Raw genomic sequence first — 17859 nt, forward strand, 5'->3', positions numbered from 1 at the left:
GCTTTCCACAAGGTTGAGGAGTGTGTTTATGGGAATTTTTGACCATTCTTCCAGAAGTGCATTTGTGAGGTCACACACTGATGTTGGACAAGAAGGCCTGGCTCGCAGTCTCCGCTCTAATTCATCCCAAAGGTGTTCTCTCGGGTTGAGGTCAGGACTCTGTGCAGGCCAGTCAAGTTCTTCCACACCAAACTTGCTTATCCATGTCTTTATGGACCTTGCTTTGTGCACTGGTGCGCAGTCGTGTTGGAACAGGAAGGGCCATCTCCAAACTGTTCCCACAAAGTTGGGAGCATGAAATTGTCCAAAATGTCTTTGTATGCTGATGCATTAAGAGTTCCTTTCACTGGAACTAAGGGGCCGAGCCCAACGTCCGAAAAACAACCCCACACCATAATCCCCCCTCCACCAAACTTTACACTTGGCACAATGCAGTCAGACAAGTACCGTTCTCCTGGCAACCACCAAACCCAGACTCGTCCATCAGATTGCCAGACGGAGAAGCATGATTCGTCACTGCAGAGAACACGTGTCCACTGCTCTAGAGGCCAGTGGCGGCGTGCTTTACACCGCTGCATCCGATGCTTTGCATTGTGCTTGGTGATGTAAGGCTTGGATGCAGCTGCTCGGCCATGGAAACCCATTCCATGAAGCTCTCTACGCACTGCTCTTGAGCTAATCTGAAGATCAGATGAAGTTTAAAGGTCTCAAGCTATTGACTCTGCAGAAAGTTGGCGTCCTCTGCGCACTATGCGGCTCAGCATCCGCTGACCCCGCTCTGTGATTTTATGTGGCCTACCACTCCGTGGCTGAGTTGCTGTCGTTCCCAATCACTTCTACTTTGTTATAGTACCACTAACAGTTGATTGTGGAATATTTAGTAGCGAGGAAGTTTCACAACTGGACTTACTGCACAGGTGGCATCCTATTACATTACTATTACAGCACCATGCTGGAATTCACTGAGCTCCTGAGAGCGACCCATTCTTTCACAAATGTTTGTAGAAGTAGTCTGCATGCCTAGGTGCTTGATTTTATACACCTGTGGTCATGGAAGTGATTGGAACACCTGAATTCAATGATTTGGATAGATGAGCGAATACTTTTGGCAATATAGTGTATATCAAAATGCCACTACCACTTCCTTGAAGATATCACATTGTTGCCTCATGGCAGACCAGTAGGTATCAATAAAAGTCCCAACCAATAGTAGCCATCACATTTTTCCAACCTAATTCTGCCGCACACCTCTCCCATCATATAAAAAGTACAACTTCACAAATTTCAAACTTGACATGAGACATGAGAGTTGGTCTCATTTTGCTAAATCCGAAATATAACGCAGCTCAAGGCATTCTTGAAATTTTGAACGATTGCTTGTATTGGTATGTCCTGCAATGCTACGGCTCTCACTCCAGCTCTCTTTTTCATTCTTTCTTTTCCTTTCACTCTTCGCTGCATGTATCAATAAAGCAAGAATACCCTACAAAGAAAAGAAACACGACTGACACGCCGGCGTACATCCAGGCTGCTGAAGTGGATCAGAGACAAGAAACTGCAATGATCTCTGCCTCCAGTCTCATCCCCCTGCCACACACACACACAAACCCCTCCCACCTCAACCCCCGTCTAATCTGTCACTCTATCATAATTTGATCATAATCCCTAATCATAATCACATCGTATCTTAAAGGTGTTCTCAATCTGGAGTGGGATTAGGGGATTGCAGAGCATGTGTGTGCATGTGTGTGAGTGAGTGATCCAAATATATTGCATCAGGAGGAGGGGGGGTTGAATGAGAGGGGTGAATTTAATTTAATGATGATGGGGTACAGAGCGCGCCTGCTCGTCGACATCACCCTCTGAATCCACTCTCAGTCTGCTGTGACATCACAGCAGTACACGCTAACCTGTTAAAATGTTAAAGTCAACGGTCTTAGCTTCATCTTCAGTCTCATCGTTTGAGTGTGTTGCGTGAAGTGAAAGGCTAGAAAAAAAGAGTTGAAGGTCCTGTTCTTTTTCTTTTTTCTCTCTTTCTTTTTTTCACACTCACATTTTCTCTCCTCTTTGCACTATTCCCACCCGTCTCCTCTCCTACTTACCTGAATGGAAAGCAGGATCTGCGATAACCTTGAAGCTCTCTCTCCAACCAGAACCACTTAGGCTATACCTGCAGTTAATGTAAAGCTACAGCTACACACACACACACACACACACACACACACACACACACACACACACACACACAAAGCAGTGGTTGCTTCTGCTTCAGCATCTCCCTTTAGAGGACAGATACTGTACTTGATGTCACTGGAGCTGTTCACTGTTACTGTGCAGCTTTTCTGAAGAAGTATGCACCCTGTACTACAGCACATTATTATATACACATACATATATACAATATATACAATATATATATGTGTATATGTGTATATATATATATATATATATATACATATACAGTCCTGGGTGTATAAACATTATGTTGCATGCATTGCCGCCTCTTCTGGGAGGGCGACAAAAGTGTATTTGTGGTGGCGCTTGTGCTCCTTACATCTCAAGGTCAGCTGACACAGGTTAACTCATACATTGGCCTACTGAGGAGCTGCTGTCTATAGGAGAGAGCTTTGTTTGCACTGTCCACCCCCCCCCACCTCTCCCCTTCTCTCTCTCTCTTTCTTCCCTCTCTGATTTGGTTCTCTGCTCTCTTTTCACCCAATGCCACGCTTTCACCCTCGCTCGGCTTCCACCCACTCTTGTCTTTTCAGAGCGACGGATTCTTTACTGGTGCCTATAACCTTGGGTGTCCAGGAATGAGAAGAGGGAGACAGGGTTATGCTGCATAGGCATCGCATTTCAAATAAGAATCCTCTCCCTTTGAATTTGATTTGATCACTCCAAATGACAGCTCAAAGGAGTGTGAGATTTCCATACACGGCGAAAACACACAATATGCCAGTGACCTCGCTCTGGGTGTGTGTATGTGTGTGTGTGTGTGCGTGTGTGTGTGTGTGTGCGTGCGTGCACATCCCTGTATATTTGTGTATGTCAGCATATGATTTTGAGTGGAGTAATTTAGCAGATGAGCGGGTGGCCATTGTTAGAGGGATAATCCGGCTCTTGCTGCTCAGATAGGTTAACACGCAGCAGATTAGACCAGATTACCCCCAACCACACCAGACAGGACAGACCCAGCCAGCCACCCACCTCCTCCCCCAGCCTCCCTGACCCTCCCTCCTTCCCTCTTCCACCTCCTTACATCCCTCTGTGCTGGCTGATCCTCCCTCCCCTGCTGTCCGCACCTTGCCTCCCTTCCATCCTTTCTTCGCTCCTTGTCTTTTTCCTCATTTCTCCGCCCTTGTCCCTCTGTTCACCCGCCTTCTGTGTTCCCTCTCCACTCTCGAACTCACCAAGCCATTAATTTCTCCTCTCTTTTCCTGCCCCTGTCTCTTTTTCTGTCTCCTCTGGGTTTCTTGCAGACGCTCCTCCAAGAGGCAGGTGATAGCATAAAGCGAAGCGCAGTTTAACCACTAACAAATCACAGTGGCAGTGACTCAGTAAAATCCTGCTGCTCTGACACTTATATATCCACCTTAAACCAAGAGATGGACTGTTTTGAGAATGAGATATCAGCATGGAGGAAATGAAGAGTTAATCTAACTTTCCTCTTTTATAACCCTCTCCTCATTTCCTCTTCTGTGAAAGACAATTTCTTTCTCCTACATGGATGATAAACCCAAAACAGGTATTCTCTTATTTAGTGTTATTCTCAAGTGCAATCTTCATTATTTAGAGTTCCTAAAACTGCATTAAAATGGAGTTTTTAGGGTTTTCTACAGTAATCCATTCCAGCATGGCCTGGTGGGCTGTTGTTCCCCTTGTAGGGTAATGATATTGTCTAGTAAAGAGAAAATATCCCAGCTGTTGGAATTGAAAGAGCTTCGACTCTTAGCGCTGCAACAATATGTTTGTTAACATCACTGCAGTGTTCACTTAGTAAAAATTACCACTGGCTAAAGTTCCATTAATGATTGAAGCACTTTGCTAGTCCTCGCTCCTTCTGATAGAATATCAGCTTGGCAAAATAATCCTCAATCAGTCAATCAATTAAGTTTATTTGTCACGTGTAACCATATAAGGTAAAATCACAGTGGTTCTTCCTGACCACAGTGATCCTGCTCTGTTCTGTTTCCACAGCAGGGAGTGATCATTCACTGTCCGGACCTTCTTTATGGTGCAGGACTAGAAATCCCTCAGTATTTAAAGGGATTTCCTAAAGCATCTGAGGTCCAGCAGTCTCTGCCTCGCCTTTCTCACCACTGAGTCAGTATGCAGCGCCCGGGTCAGGCCCTCGGTGATGCGGACGCCAAGGTGCTTGCGAACCTGTCCACCCTCTCCAGCAAGGACCTGTTGATGTTGAGGGGGGCGAGGCTCCTTCCCTGCTTCTTCCCACCGCCTGCTATCAGCCCCTTCGTCTTGCTGACTTTCAGGAGACAGCTGCTGTCCCGACACCAGCAGGTCAGGTTCTCTGCTTCCTTCTGGTGGCCCTTTTCATTGTTATCCACGAACAGGCCCACCACAACTGTGTCATCAGCAAATAATCTAATCCTCAGTAAAATGGTAGATTTATATCCAGGAACAGCACAACATTTTGCAGTATTCCTTTAAGCTGTGCATGCCGGTGTGTGTTTATGTATGTGTGTTTGTGTGTGTGTGAGTGTGTTGGCCTGCTCAGTGCATGCTTCTGTGTGTGTGTGTGTGTGTGTGTGTGTATGCATCTGCCCTTAGAAAACAAGACAGTGGGGCTTTTGTTACAGCTCCAGCTGTTTGTATTTTTAGCCATTGGTGTGTTTGTTTGTCAGGTCACCGCTGTATGTTTGTCTCATACACACTATTAATTAAAAATGCCCAGAGTGCTGATGTGATGCTGGCAAAACACAGGATAATGATGTAATTACTGCCTTAACATCTGGCCCAGCTATCCTAACCTACAGTCATAATGCAGCCTGCTGGGTGAGGCGGCCGCACAATGCTGTTTAGTGGAATTATTAGTCGAATTATCTGATTATCTTGTTTTTGTCATGTATCGGTAAGGTGTTTGTGCTTTTATGTTTGTGCATCTCACCCATCTGTCACGTATGTATGCTCACATGTCAGTATGTGTGTGTGCTTGTGTGTGTTGAATTGTTACAAAGTTGAATGCTTTCCTCCCAGTGTAGAGACAGTTCTCTGTCTTTACACACTTCTCTCTCCAAACTGTCTGGTGACACACAGGTGGTCCACCGCCCCGCCAATAACACAGCAGGATTATCAGGAAGTATTGAGTTGCACCCCAATTAGGTAGCAGGATTAGCAGCTCAGGTACAGTTACTTGGATACCTGTCCTCCTCAGCTGGGTGTGAAAAGGGTCAAGAGGTGGTCACCTGGTGACCACACACACAAGCAATACACACACAATGTAATGTAACGCCACATCCATCTGTCCATATATGTGGCGGGCTAGCTCTCCCTGCAGATTGGCTCTGGACCACCGTTTGTGTGTGTGCATGCATGTGGATTATGATGATGATGATAATGATGACATATGCACACTAGGAGTGTGCAACTTTGGTTTACAGCAGTTCAAACTGATTCATGGTTCACTCGCTGGCAATTTGATTTAAGAAGGATTTTCCTGTTTTGGAACGATTTAATTTGAGTGTTTTTTTTTAAAGTTTGAGTTAACGATTCAGTAGCGTTAGACAAAATTTTATCTTCATTAAATAAACGTATACAATAATCGTAGATGGTATTTTTTATTTTGAAATGTGAAAAAAAATCTAAAGAAAAAAAAAAAAACAGCTGTTGACCAAAAAGTTGCAGTTCATTGTTAGATAAGCACAATAGGTCATCTTTTTGCTATTCATTCATTATTTATTTATTTATTTTTTTTAGCAGATCAATGCAGTTGAATCGGTGGAATGAGTCATTAAACCTGTGATGCACACACAAACATCTTGATGCTGCTGCTCCACAGGTGACAGAGACAGCCAGGCAGCAAGGTGGAGTAGAAGCAGCTCTTTTCTTTTCTTCCGCCTCAGTCCCCAATTTAGTCATCCTTCATTGTGACCCCCCCCTCCCTTTTTTATTTTTACTATTGTGCAGTAAAACTCTCCCGGAGGCCAGCAGGAGCACAAAAGCACAACAGACTTAGGAAGTGATTAAGGGCTTAACGAGGAGTCGGGGTTTGTGTGTTTCTGTGTTTCTGTGTGTGTGTATGTGTATGTGTGTGTGTGTGTGTGCATGCAAGTGTGTGCATGCATGCATATACACCAAGAAAGTTGGATGGGGTTACGGCAAGACAAGGACGGGTGGATGGAGGAAGGGGGGTGAGGTGTGTGGGGGTTAGGGGGGTTAAAGTTTCAGGGCTTAAGAGGTCGATGTTAAGTTGTGGAGGTCAGTGGAGGGGTTAATGAGGAGCAGGCCTATTGTTTACAGGGGATAGGGAGACATGGAAGGGGGGGCTCACTTCATATCCTCTCTGTGTTCCTCCAGCCACTCTGAGTGTGTCACCCATCCTCCTCCAGCCGCCTCTGCTTTCTCCTCTCCACTAATTGTTCCGCCGCTGAAAGGACATGTAGCCGAATTTACTTAATTGTCACCAGTGACCCCTCCCCCCTCCGCCTCCCATACAAACACACCCTACCCTCCTATACATGTTAAGAAGGAGCAAAACAGAGTGTTTCCTTGAGCATGTTTTGTGTGTGTTTCCTCCTATGTGCAGGACAATAATGTCTTTTAAACTTGGAGGAGTCCTGACCGTGATCATCCCTGAAGGAGCCCTGGTGTGTGCATTGTTCTGCTATAGAAACACTAGTACACACCACACAGCAAAGAGCAGTGCTCTAAAGGCCAAGCATCTCAAGTGCAGTGGAGTGAGCTTCTTAATGTGTGTGTCTATGTTTGTCTGTGTGTGTTTGTGTATGTGTGAGAGACAGAGAGAGAGAGAGAGAGAGGGAGAGAGAGATTATCTGGACAAGCATGAACCTTTTGCATCAGCCTGGGTGAAAAACTGGCACATAGTGTCTAACATAGCAGTTCACCAGCACACACACAACCCCACCCACCGACCCACCCACCCACCCACACACCCACACACACACACACACACACACACACACACTGGGCACACACTGGGGGACATCTGTCTGTTGGGGTAATTGGCATTAACCCTTTGAGCTGGGTGACCCCCTTTTTCACGCCCAACACATCTGCACTGGACTGCGTATTTGGGAATTTTGTGTGTTTGTGTTTGTGTGTGCGTGTGTGTGTGTGTGTGTGTGTGTGTGTGTGTGTGTGTGTATGTATGTGTGTGTGTGTGTCTGATAAGTGGGTTGTTTTTGCCTGTAAAAACTTATAAACCTGTGCACTCACACTATTGGGAGAAGAGTGTGGTTGACCTTTTTGTTGGATGATGCTGATTTATGCTCTCAACCAAAACTGTGCCGTCATCCAGTCAGAGATTTCATTTCCAGAACAAAACATCATTTACTGGACATTTAACGTTTCAAGGATTTAACTGAGAGCTTACGGGGAGGCAGCAGAGAGCAGGCTTTAGGCTTCTTAAGGGCTCCTTGTCAAAACACGCCGCCATTGATGGACAAGATTGGCAGTTGAACCCGTGACCTTCGGGTTTCAAGATGGCCTCTTTAACTTCAATGCCACAACCTCCATGGTACATCTGGTTACTCTGTATTCTCCGTGTCTCTGAATCTGATATAAGCCTACATCCCACCCAAACACACACAAACACACATGTACACACACACATGGACACACAAAGAGTGGCATAGTCCAGAGCATATGGCTTAAAGTAACAAAAATGTGTTAATGTTGATTGAATATGCTCTTCTATTAGTCTAATGCTAGTAGGCTGTATAGGCCTGATGCTAATCCAAGGTAATAGAATGGGGCGCTTATGCATATTAGAGAGTAGAAAAGTGATTATGATGGCGGTAGACCACTTAGAGAAACATACGCTTTCAGGTCTGGCTGAGATTTCCAATCACACCGGGAGCGATGGACATCACTGGCATTAGTGGAGCAAGCGGCTTACCGGGCAGGACCACCGGGACCGTCAGGTTTATTTGATAGCACTGATGTTGTGCTTGTTCACGGGCGCGCGCCAGTCAGTTTGGTTATTGCACATACAGCCTAGTTTATCCTTCATGGGTTCTTGTTCATCCGGTTTGAATATAACTAGGCGACATCATCAGCATCCCAACCCAGTGATTCCTTCCCTGCGTAATCGGCCTTAAGCTTTTCTTTATAGTCTATTTATGTGTCTTATTGGTTTATCAGGCTTCATTAGATTAGTTTCTATTTATTACTATTTAGCTATTCTGTATTTCTGTGTGTAGATTGCACACTGTATCATGCAGATGTAAACAAGCTCTGCTCTCATATTTGTGATGTATTTTCATTTGTCTGACTTAAATATTTCAGATCATAAATCCAGCCCAGATGAAGGAGATGAGGACTTTGTGCGACTTTCTGTGAGGCAGATGCTGAGACTGAGTCTTAGTGGAGCCCACCGCTTGTGCGTAAAAGGCGGGAGATAAAGCCTGCTTGGTCTGTGATTGGCAGCGCTGCCATGACAACCCTGCATCAGTACCAAGATGTCCAATAAGGAGTCAGACTGGGAGTCCCGCCCTGACACCCAGGTGAGCTAAAGAGTCAGACTTCAGCCGTTTTCTGTCAGACAATTCGCGTCACTCCGCAGGGACAGCGCGCTTTTTTCCACTTCTCAGGCTTTCCCCCCTCCCGTTATCCAGATGGTGTTCAGATCACCACTCGAGTTTTTCTCAGCCTCCCGTCTCCTCCTGCCTCATTACGCGGACGGGCCCCCTCTCCTGCCCCGCTCCCGGTCTCCGGAGGAGCCCCTCGCTGCTTGTCCTCCTCTGGCTCTTCCGGGACTCTGCTTCTCTGCGGCGCAGGTCGCCAGCGTCTGCGAGACTCTGGAGGAGACCGGGGACATCGAGCGGCTGGCCCGCTTCCTCTGGTCCCTCCCGGTGGCCACGGGCGGCCGCGACTCCATCTCTGAGCAGGAGTCCGTGCAGCGGGCTCGAGCCGTGGTGGCCTATCACACCGGGAGTTTCCGTGAGCTTTATCACATCCTAGAGACGCATCGCTTTACGCGCGCCTCTCACGGTAAACTTCAAGCGATGTGGCTCGAAGCTCACTACCGAGAGGCCGAGAAGCTCCGCGGCCGGCCGCTCGGACCGGTGGACAAGTACAGGGTGAGGAAGAAGTTCCCGTTACCGAGGACCATCTGGGACGGAGAGCAGAAGACGCACTGCTTCAAAGAGCGCACGCGGGGGCTGCTGAGAGAGTGGTACTTGCAGGACCCGTACCCGAACCCCGGGAAGAAACGGGAGCTGGCGCACGCCACCGGGCTGACACCGACCCAGGTTGGGAACTGGTTCAAAAACCGGAGACAGAGAGACCGAGCGGCAGCAGCCAAAAACAGGTCCGTGACCTCCTGCAAACAAATTTCTTTGAACACCAGGGAATATGGACGTATTTTCTTTTGATTGAAAATAAGAGTTTGGCAGCTAGTTAACTCAAAACATACGCAAACAACTTAATCAGTGTCCCAAAGCCTACTTAATTACTTAGGCTACTTCTCTATTTACAAGCCAGGTTGTGCGTAAAAAGGGCCATTCGTGCGTAAAAGCGCATTGCCCTTTCCAGTGTCAGCTTGTAGGTTTGTTCTTTTCAATCTGGCCTTGTTGAATCTCTCTATCTTTCCTTTTCTCTCACCATCCTTTCCTTCAGGGCCAGTGTTCGGGTCCAATGGGTTAATTTACCATTTGGAGACAGCATAAGCTATGCCTGAATGGGTGCCACTTGGGTGCTGTTCGTGCGCGTGTATGCGTGAATGTTGATAATTTATTACTATCCACTGGACAGTAAAATCATAGCATTTAGTTCACAGTCTCTTAAAAAACAAACAAACAAACAAACAAAACCCCTCTTATTTTCGTTTTTCATTGAGGGTCGATATAGGTTTAAAATGTCACTTTGGAAAAAAATATTTTGCGTTTAACTAAGTAGCATAAATATTATTTTTATATGCCTTATTTTCCCGTTAGAAATTAGTGCTCTACACTCTGGGACAGGATCAGAAAAAACGAGCATTTCTATTCTATTCTGTTACATTACAATATATTACAATTATATAATATCATATAATATTATATTGTATTGTGTTATTTTTTGGCGAATACTGTAGGCTAAATGTAGTTTTTATGTTTTTCGTTTTCGTTTAGGACAGACAGACAGACAGACAGATAGATAGATAGATAGATAGATAGATAGATAGATAGATAGATAGATAGATAGATAGATTGAATGATAGACTGATTGATTGACTGATAAACTTTATTGTCTCCATGGGGAAATTTGCATGTTAAACACAGTCTATAATACATACACAGTATCACAAATACAATTCATATGATAAACTTTGTCTTTAGCACCAAAAATCACCCCTTTTCTTAATGTCTCCACTTTTATTTTCGTTATTTCAGACTGCAGCATCATGGGATGGGTCCCGACAGTGCGCGTGCCATTACCAGAGGAGAGTGCAGCCCTGACGAGAGCGCGGAGCGCGTGCACGGAGAGACACTTCTTTCGGTAACGGACAGTGACTCCGACTTTGATGCCTGAGACTTTGATACCCCACGGACATGCAGGGACGCTGTGAGATCTGTGCTGGTCGTCGAGGATCACAGTTAGCTGTGGCAGTGGGAAGAGGAGATAGGTTAGCTGCTCGCTACCGGCAATGTGGTGGGGTGCACCTAAACTGAGTTAACCCACTGTGTTATTCGCAGAAGAGGCTGAAATTCATCTCCGTGACTTCAATCATACTTCCCCTCATCAGTGTTAGAAAACTGATAATAAAGAGCAAAAAAGCATTCATGAAAATATATATTTTTGTTTATATGGTGGTGGTTTGCCTTATAATGACCACCGACAGGAGGTCATGATTCATCCACTTTTTAGCACCACCACATCCCGCCACAGACGCTCATTAGGCCCGGGACAATCTGATAAGAATGTATCCCAGGGGGAGCTCACATGGGAACTTTTTTTTTTTTTTTTTACAATGAAAGTGGTGTGAGTGACACCTAGTCAGTTTCAATCGTTCTCTGTAATTGGAATCTTTTTATGTTGAAATCAAACCAGTCCTCGTTTTGCGTGGGGAGGGTCCCCCTGGATGTCCCGGCCCTCACTTTGAGAACCACTGCTGTAGACAATCGGACGCACTGAAGCCTACCTCCCGTCTATTTGTATGTTTAGGAATCTATTTTTTCTTAACCTCTACACAAACATAGTCTACTTTTATATCATGTGCACAAATGGTAGTCCAGTGTACAGTCTGTGTGATGCTTATGTCCCAGTTTGTGTTCAGTTTGATGTTGAATAAATGTGTTGGTATTTTGTGTAAATAAATTAATTTAATATATGGCTGTCTTTGTGCTCACTCTCCCCTCATGGAAAAAAATCCTTAAAGCTCATATAGAGAATCCTTGTGTTTTTGGTAGCCTACTCAATAATGAAGTGATATTATTTATATTATGAACAACAACAACAACAACAACAACAACAATAACAATAATGATAATAACAACAACAACAACAACAACAACAACAACAACAACAATAATAATAATAATAATAATAATAATGAAACACTGGAATTAATATCCTTGTGACATCTGTATGGTAAACCTTATCCTATATGTAAAATGAAAAAACGTGCAATGGTAATATTTATAATATGGCCTACAGCTGATATACACACCACGATAAGGCTAAATGAAGTTCCTGGCTGTAAAATAATAAGTCCTGTGGTCATAATGGAAATTCAGTATTATATTTTTCGTGTAGTTTCTGCATACAGATGCAGCCTAACACAGGTATTTTTTAGAAGTACCCCAGATACCACAGAGATCCATGAGAGATGATTTTTTGGATGACATGGGACAGAGTCATATATACCTTGACACGGGACAAATTGGAAATTAAAGGGGCCCCCGGCAGCCACAGACCCCACATGGTGACTCCTGGCCTGCTAAATGTCTAATAAATGGAGCAGTTTGTGTGTGGAGTCTGGGGTTTAGAGGTGATAACCTGGTGCTGAGGGGAGTTGAACCTGTAACCACACAGTTCACAAAGTATCACATGCACCCTTACAAAAATAACCCACTTCTAAATCACACACCGGATTTACCTGCAGCTTTATGCTATTTTTGGCCAAAAAAGGTTGAAACGTGGATTTCTTAACGACGTGCCTTTCCTGTTTTTTTCAAATGCTTGCGCTAGTGTTAGACAATAAAACAATACGCAGTTGTTGATTTAGATAGATAGATAGATAGATAGATAGAGTGCTTAATTTATTCTCAAAGGGAAATTTCGGTTTTGCAGCAGCAATTCACATAAATGACAACAAGACACATAATTTGCATACTTTACAAAATATCTGCATATACCAAAAACTACAATAAATAGAATAAAAGACTAGTATAAAAATAGGATAAAAAAATAGTCTGTGAATACAAAATGTCTATATATTCAAAAACCACGATCCTAAATAAAAATGTTTTCAGTGATGTTAGTGGTTTCAGTGGTGGATTAAAAATGGGATTGAATGACAATACATTAGATGTACAATGGATGCACTAAGCACTACATGACAATATTTTCCTGCATGGGGTGTCACGGTAATACCCTGACTTTAAGATGCTTATAGCGTCACCCAGTGGTCAGAGAAAAAAAAAAAAACACCCATACCTTTTTTCCCTCCACCGGTTTCTTGTGCTGTTGGAAAAAAAGACTGATAAGTTCATCACACATGAGAGAGCCAACAAACTGGTAAATGCGACCAAATTTGCTACCCTGGTTACCAAAATGTAATCTTCATGAGGCTTGGGAGCGACAACACAAATAAATATGTTGCATTTTATTATATAATCACATTCTGTGTTTAACAATAGATATGCCTATTGTTGGGTGTTTTTGATTCATCTCTGTTTAGCATTCTTTATAATACTTGTTTTCTTTGTAATCAGTTAATTTAAACATGAATTACATCACCGATTAGTGTTTGTTCCTCTTTGCTCTGTGCTCTTTGACAGCCAACAAAATCAGAAGTATACGAAGGAGACCTGAACGCAGCAGCACTCCCCCTCCTCTCTGCATCGCATGACGTCATGTCCTGTGTGCTGCGCAGCCGCTTCCAGCCGGTAGGTGGCGCAGCTGGCCAGGCCTGGCGCGCAGGCTGGGACTGAATCATATGCTCAGTATGCTCACTGCACATGGCGAGGGCCAAGGGCAAGGCTACTGCAGGAAACAGGCAACATGAACACAGCAGCAGCAACAACAACAACAATGACAACAACAACAACAACAACAACAACAGGACTGCTTGTTGGCCATCCAGCCTGCACTGGAACATGACACACACTCTCTTTAATCAGATAGTGACACACATATTTATGGTTCGATCAGTGAACCATCTGCTAATGTAAAAGCCTTAAGGCTGAATTATGCTTCCGCGTAGGAAGAGCGTACGGAGGTTGTGCGGAGCTTACGGGGGTTGTGCGACCGCCGCAGAGCCTTGCCGCGCGCCTCCCAAAAATTGTAACTACGCGGACCCTCCGCAGCCCCACAAGAGCTGTGATTGGTCCGCCGAAGTACACTATTTCCGGCATTTCGTTGCAACCGGCATCACATTCCTGTTGTTGTGCCGTCAGCGCCGTTTTTTTTTTTTTTTTTTTTTTTTTTTTAAACTGTTGTGTCTCGACTCGTCGGTTGTGTTTGAAAACTTTGGAGAGTGCCCGCACCTATACGACTCGTCCACTCGCCACAGAAGAGCAGCGACCATACGTCACAGGGTCTACGTTGGTGGGAGGAGAATTGCTCTGTGTGTTTGCAGAGGTATGTTGGACACACACGCGCTGCGTAGGAAATGCGTGCTTCGCACAACCCCCGTACGCTCTTCCAACGCTGAAGCATAATTCAGCCTTTATGGTGCGATGTTTAAAATGTGTCTTATACATGCCTTGGCTAATATCCACCTCATTCTCTTCTCTTCTATTTTTAATTCTCACACATACACACATCAGCACACATTCATTCACATGCACACTCAGACACAGACAGTTCAAGCATGCCCACACAGGCCGGTGTGTATGTGTGTGTGTCGGTGTGTTGGTGTGTGACTGAGTCACTCAGATGTCTGAGAAGTCACATCATCCCCTCCATACATCACAGCTGATGGAGAGTGACAATCGCTACGGTGACCCACCTGCCTCACTCTGACCCATACAAGCAGCCAGTCAGGGATCCGGGCTATGACTGGATGTGTCATGTGGCATGTGTTTGTGTGTGTGTTGGAGAGAGAGAGAGGCAGACAGGCAGACAGGCAGACAGACAGACAGACAGAGACAGGTAGAGCAGATTGGCCCTCTGTCTGCCAGCCAGACTCCCACACTCTGAGCTGCCTTCTGTTTACAGCTCCATTCACCCTATAATATCCCTGTAGGGCCTGGCTGTGCTGCTCAGCTGTAGCTCTATACTGACCTTATCATGCTTTCTGATGCATATCCAACAGTCCTCTGATGTTCCTATGGGAACCTGAGGGTTTTAGCTCTGCTGTGATATCTTTACAGTTTCCTTCTAAAATGTATTCAAGGATTACTATTATTCTTTTTCATAACATTATCATTGGCAGCGTGTCCCTTTCCCCCCGTACACCCCACCATTCTTCCATTCTGTATGTGTGTGTGTGTGTGTGTGTGTGTGTGTTTGTGTGTGTGTGTGTATGTGTGGGCTATCTGTGACCATGCATAAGGCAAGGTCTGGCTGATTGACTGGCTATATTGGGTGTCTGGCCCTGACACACACACACACACACACACACACACACACACACACACACACACACACACACACATACAGCCTCCATGCCTGCGGGTGAATTTCCCCCCGCCCAATTCCCCCCATGCGCACAAACACACCGCTTACACACACACACACACACACACACACACACACACACACACACACACACACACACCCTCATCCGGCGCAAGGGGCCGGCGGCGCGGCTGACGCGTTTTGCGCATTTCCTGAAGCTCGCGCTCACTCACGGATTCATGAGAGAGAGAGGGGACGGGAAGCGGGGAGCGCGCGCAAGGACCGACAGGGGGAAAAAAAGCTCGGGAGCACCGTTATGTATTTGGGGTGCCCGTGAGACCGAAACGTCTGCATTGGGGAAGAAAAGGCATTCCTGTTCGAGAGCACACGCAAATATCGCGGTACCGCGAGGTCGAAGCGAGGAGATTATCCCAGAAGAGAGCGCACGAGCCGCGGCGGGGTGGAAACGGAGCACGGATCCCGGATGGCTAGGCGCGGCTGCTCGCGCTCTCTCCCACCCTGACCCGGGAGAGACGAGACGGGGGGAATCTCCGGTGGTTCAGATGGTCCCAGCCGGAGCCCGTTAACCCGTATTCAGTCTCACTGCACATCCCGGCCTCGCTCTTTCCGCCGAGACGGGAATCTTGTCTGGCGCACGGGACCGACCGTAAACAAACAAGGGAGCGCGAGAGGGTTCAGCAACCGACCTCTCGAGGGTGTGTGTTCGCGTTATTGCTGCGTTTTCCACTCCACCGGGAGCCCAACAGCTGTCCCGTGAGTGTGTGTGTGTCTCCCTGTGTGTGTGTGTGTGTTTGTGCTATGTATGTGTGTGTGCGTGTGTGTGAGTGTGTGTGCATTACACAGTGTTCTGATATGGCTGTATTAGACTGAGAGTCCAAGGAGCCAGTGGCATTATGGGATGTAGCAGGACTGTGCAGCAGTGACTCCACTCACTGGAAGGAAACACGCCGTTTACAGGAGCAGGAACAGGCGGACTAGCCTAAACACACACACACACACACACACACACACACACACACGCACACAGACATCCTTGTATACACACTCTGAGCCCAGCAGCCCGGGGCCATGCCTGTGTTCAGCGGTCTGTTGAAGGTGCGAGTGTGTGAGGCGGTGGACCTGAAGCCGACCCCCTGGGCCCTGCGTCACGCCGTGGGGAAGAGTGGCTCCTTCCTGCTGGACCCTTACCTGGCCCTAAACCTGGACCAGATGCGGCTGGGCCAGACCGCCACCAGGACCAAGACCAACAGCCCCGCCTGGCACCAGGAGTTCTGCACTGAGGTGCGCGAGGGGCGGAGCCTGGAGCTGTCAGTCTTCCACGACGCGCCCATCGGATACGACGACTTCGTGGCCAACTGCACCATCCAGCTGGAGGACCTGCTGCAGAACGGGACCAGGCACTATGAAGACTGGGTACGTGTGTGAGGGGGCGAGCGAGGCGTGCGTGTGTGTGTGTGTTTGTGTGTGAAAAAACAAAAACAAGCTGTTTTTGGCTTTAATTTCTCCTGGGAACAGATTTGTTTGTTTGTGCTGCTTCGTATTCATAGCGTTTACACAGATTCACACCTGGGAGCTGCAAAGTAAAAACCAGTCTTCTGCTGTCAGCCACTCCACTGGAGCAACTGGGGTTCAGTGCCTTGCTCAAGAGCACATTGATGGTAGTTGTTGAGGAAGTCCAGAGCATCTGTCAGCCATAAACCCACCCATCTAACCTCTATACTACTAACCCCCCCGGGAAGCAGTGGGGTTGCTTATCATCACTACAGTCAACATCATCACCACCATCTTTCATTGGGGCATCAGTGTGTTAGCTCACCCTGACATCCATTACCTATGCCTGTTGTCCACTGGTATGTGTGTGTGTATGTGTGTGTCCATGGGGTGCTGAGACCCCGGCCGGTTGTCCCGTCTGCGTCCATTGTTTTCATACACTGTGTCCCCTCTATGGAAGAGCCGTTTACCTTTGTCCCAGTCTCAGTGCAGTGCTCCGTCCCTGTGCGTGTGACACAGGAGCTGCCTGGACACGCACTAGATCGGCCTGATTTGGGCGTTTTGGGTGGACCTGTAGTCATCCTTCCTCCATTCCTCACATTCCTCCTGGCTCTTTGGACTGGAAGAGATATTAGCCCCCACCCTCACCCCCACCCCCCCCCCCCTTTAAAATTAGATCTGTGAAGGAGACACAACAGGAATTCATCCAGGAAGATGTTTTGGAGGCTTCGCCACGACCTGTTTCCCAAAAGGCTCCTCTTCTGTAGTAGGCAGAAGACATGCAACACATTAAGCTGTTAATGTAGCGTCTGTCTGCGGGGCCTTTATTTGCTCTGGGGCTGTCCGACGTGAAACAGCCACAAATTCATTTAGAAGGAAAGAGCTGTTTGCTGTGGCCGGGTGGATTTTGTCCTCAGCTGCATTGGTTTGTCCTCTTGTCCCACTTTGTTTTATATTAGCTGTCAGACGAAGGTGAGCTCAGTTCAGGCGTTCTGAAAGCGAAAGACACGCAATTTCAAAAAAAAAAAAAAAAAAAAAAAAACGGGAGGGGGGGCATGATTGATGTGCTGTTATGTAACCTCATACTATGTGTGTGCACACATCAGCATACATTAACACATATAAATATATACATAAAGACAAATGCACTTGGGCGTGTAAATATATGCACATCCATATGCATAAATACAAATGCACACAAGCGTGTGCACTCACACACACACACACACACCCTCCCCCAGTGCTCCAGAGTAAGGTCAGAACATATGGATCATCCCGCTGATTGACCCCAGCCCATTGATTAGCCAGCCGGCTTGTCAATACATCTGCCTCACAGCGCTCTGACACAGCCCCCTCCCACTTCCCTTCCTCCCTCCTCCCTTC

At 46.4% G+C, this 17859-nt stretch overlaps 2 protein-coding genes across 4 annotated transcripts in view; both read left to right on the forward strand.

Annotated features, from left to right (window-relative positions):
- Nucleotides 1-8760: 8760 nt before the first annotated feature.
- six3b (SIX homeobox 3b) lies at nucleotides 8761-11509 on the forward strand. Its single transcript, XM_030077922.1, has 2 exons — nucleotides 8761-9508; nucleotides 10572-11509. Exons 1-2 carry the CDS (start codon nucleotides 8814-8816, stop codon nucleotides 10708-10710), a joined length of 834 nt encoding a protein of 277 aa, XP_029933782.1. The 5' UTR covers nucleotides 8761-8813; the 3' UTR covers nucleotides 10711-11509.
- A 3681-nt stretch (nucleotides 11510-15190) lies between these two features.
- The window catches only part of prkcea (protein kinase C, epsilon a), a 40760-nt gene continuing 38091 nt past the window's right edge, over nucleotides 15191-17859 (forward strand). For all 3 annotated transcript variants that reach the window (XR_003930062.1, XM_030077521.1, XM_030077522.1), the window contains exon 1: nucleotides 15191-16398. Coding sequence is in view for 2 of the 3 variants with exons in the window: in XM_030077521.1 (XP_029933381.1) it covers nucleotides 16054-16398 (345 nt within the window). In the remaining variant the exon portion in view is untranslated. The remainder of the gene's footprint in view (nucleotides 16399-17859) is intronic.

This window comes from Myripristis murdjan, chromosome 19 (genome assembly GCF_902150065.1).
Source record: "Myripristis murdjan chromosome 19, fMyrMur1.1, whole genome shotgun sequence".
Lineage (NCBI taxonomy): Eukaryota > Metazoa > Chordata > Actinopteri > Holocentriformes > Holocentridae > Myripristis > Myripristis murdjan.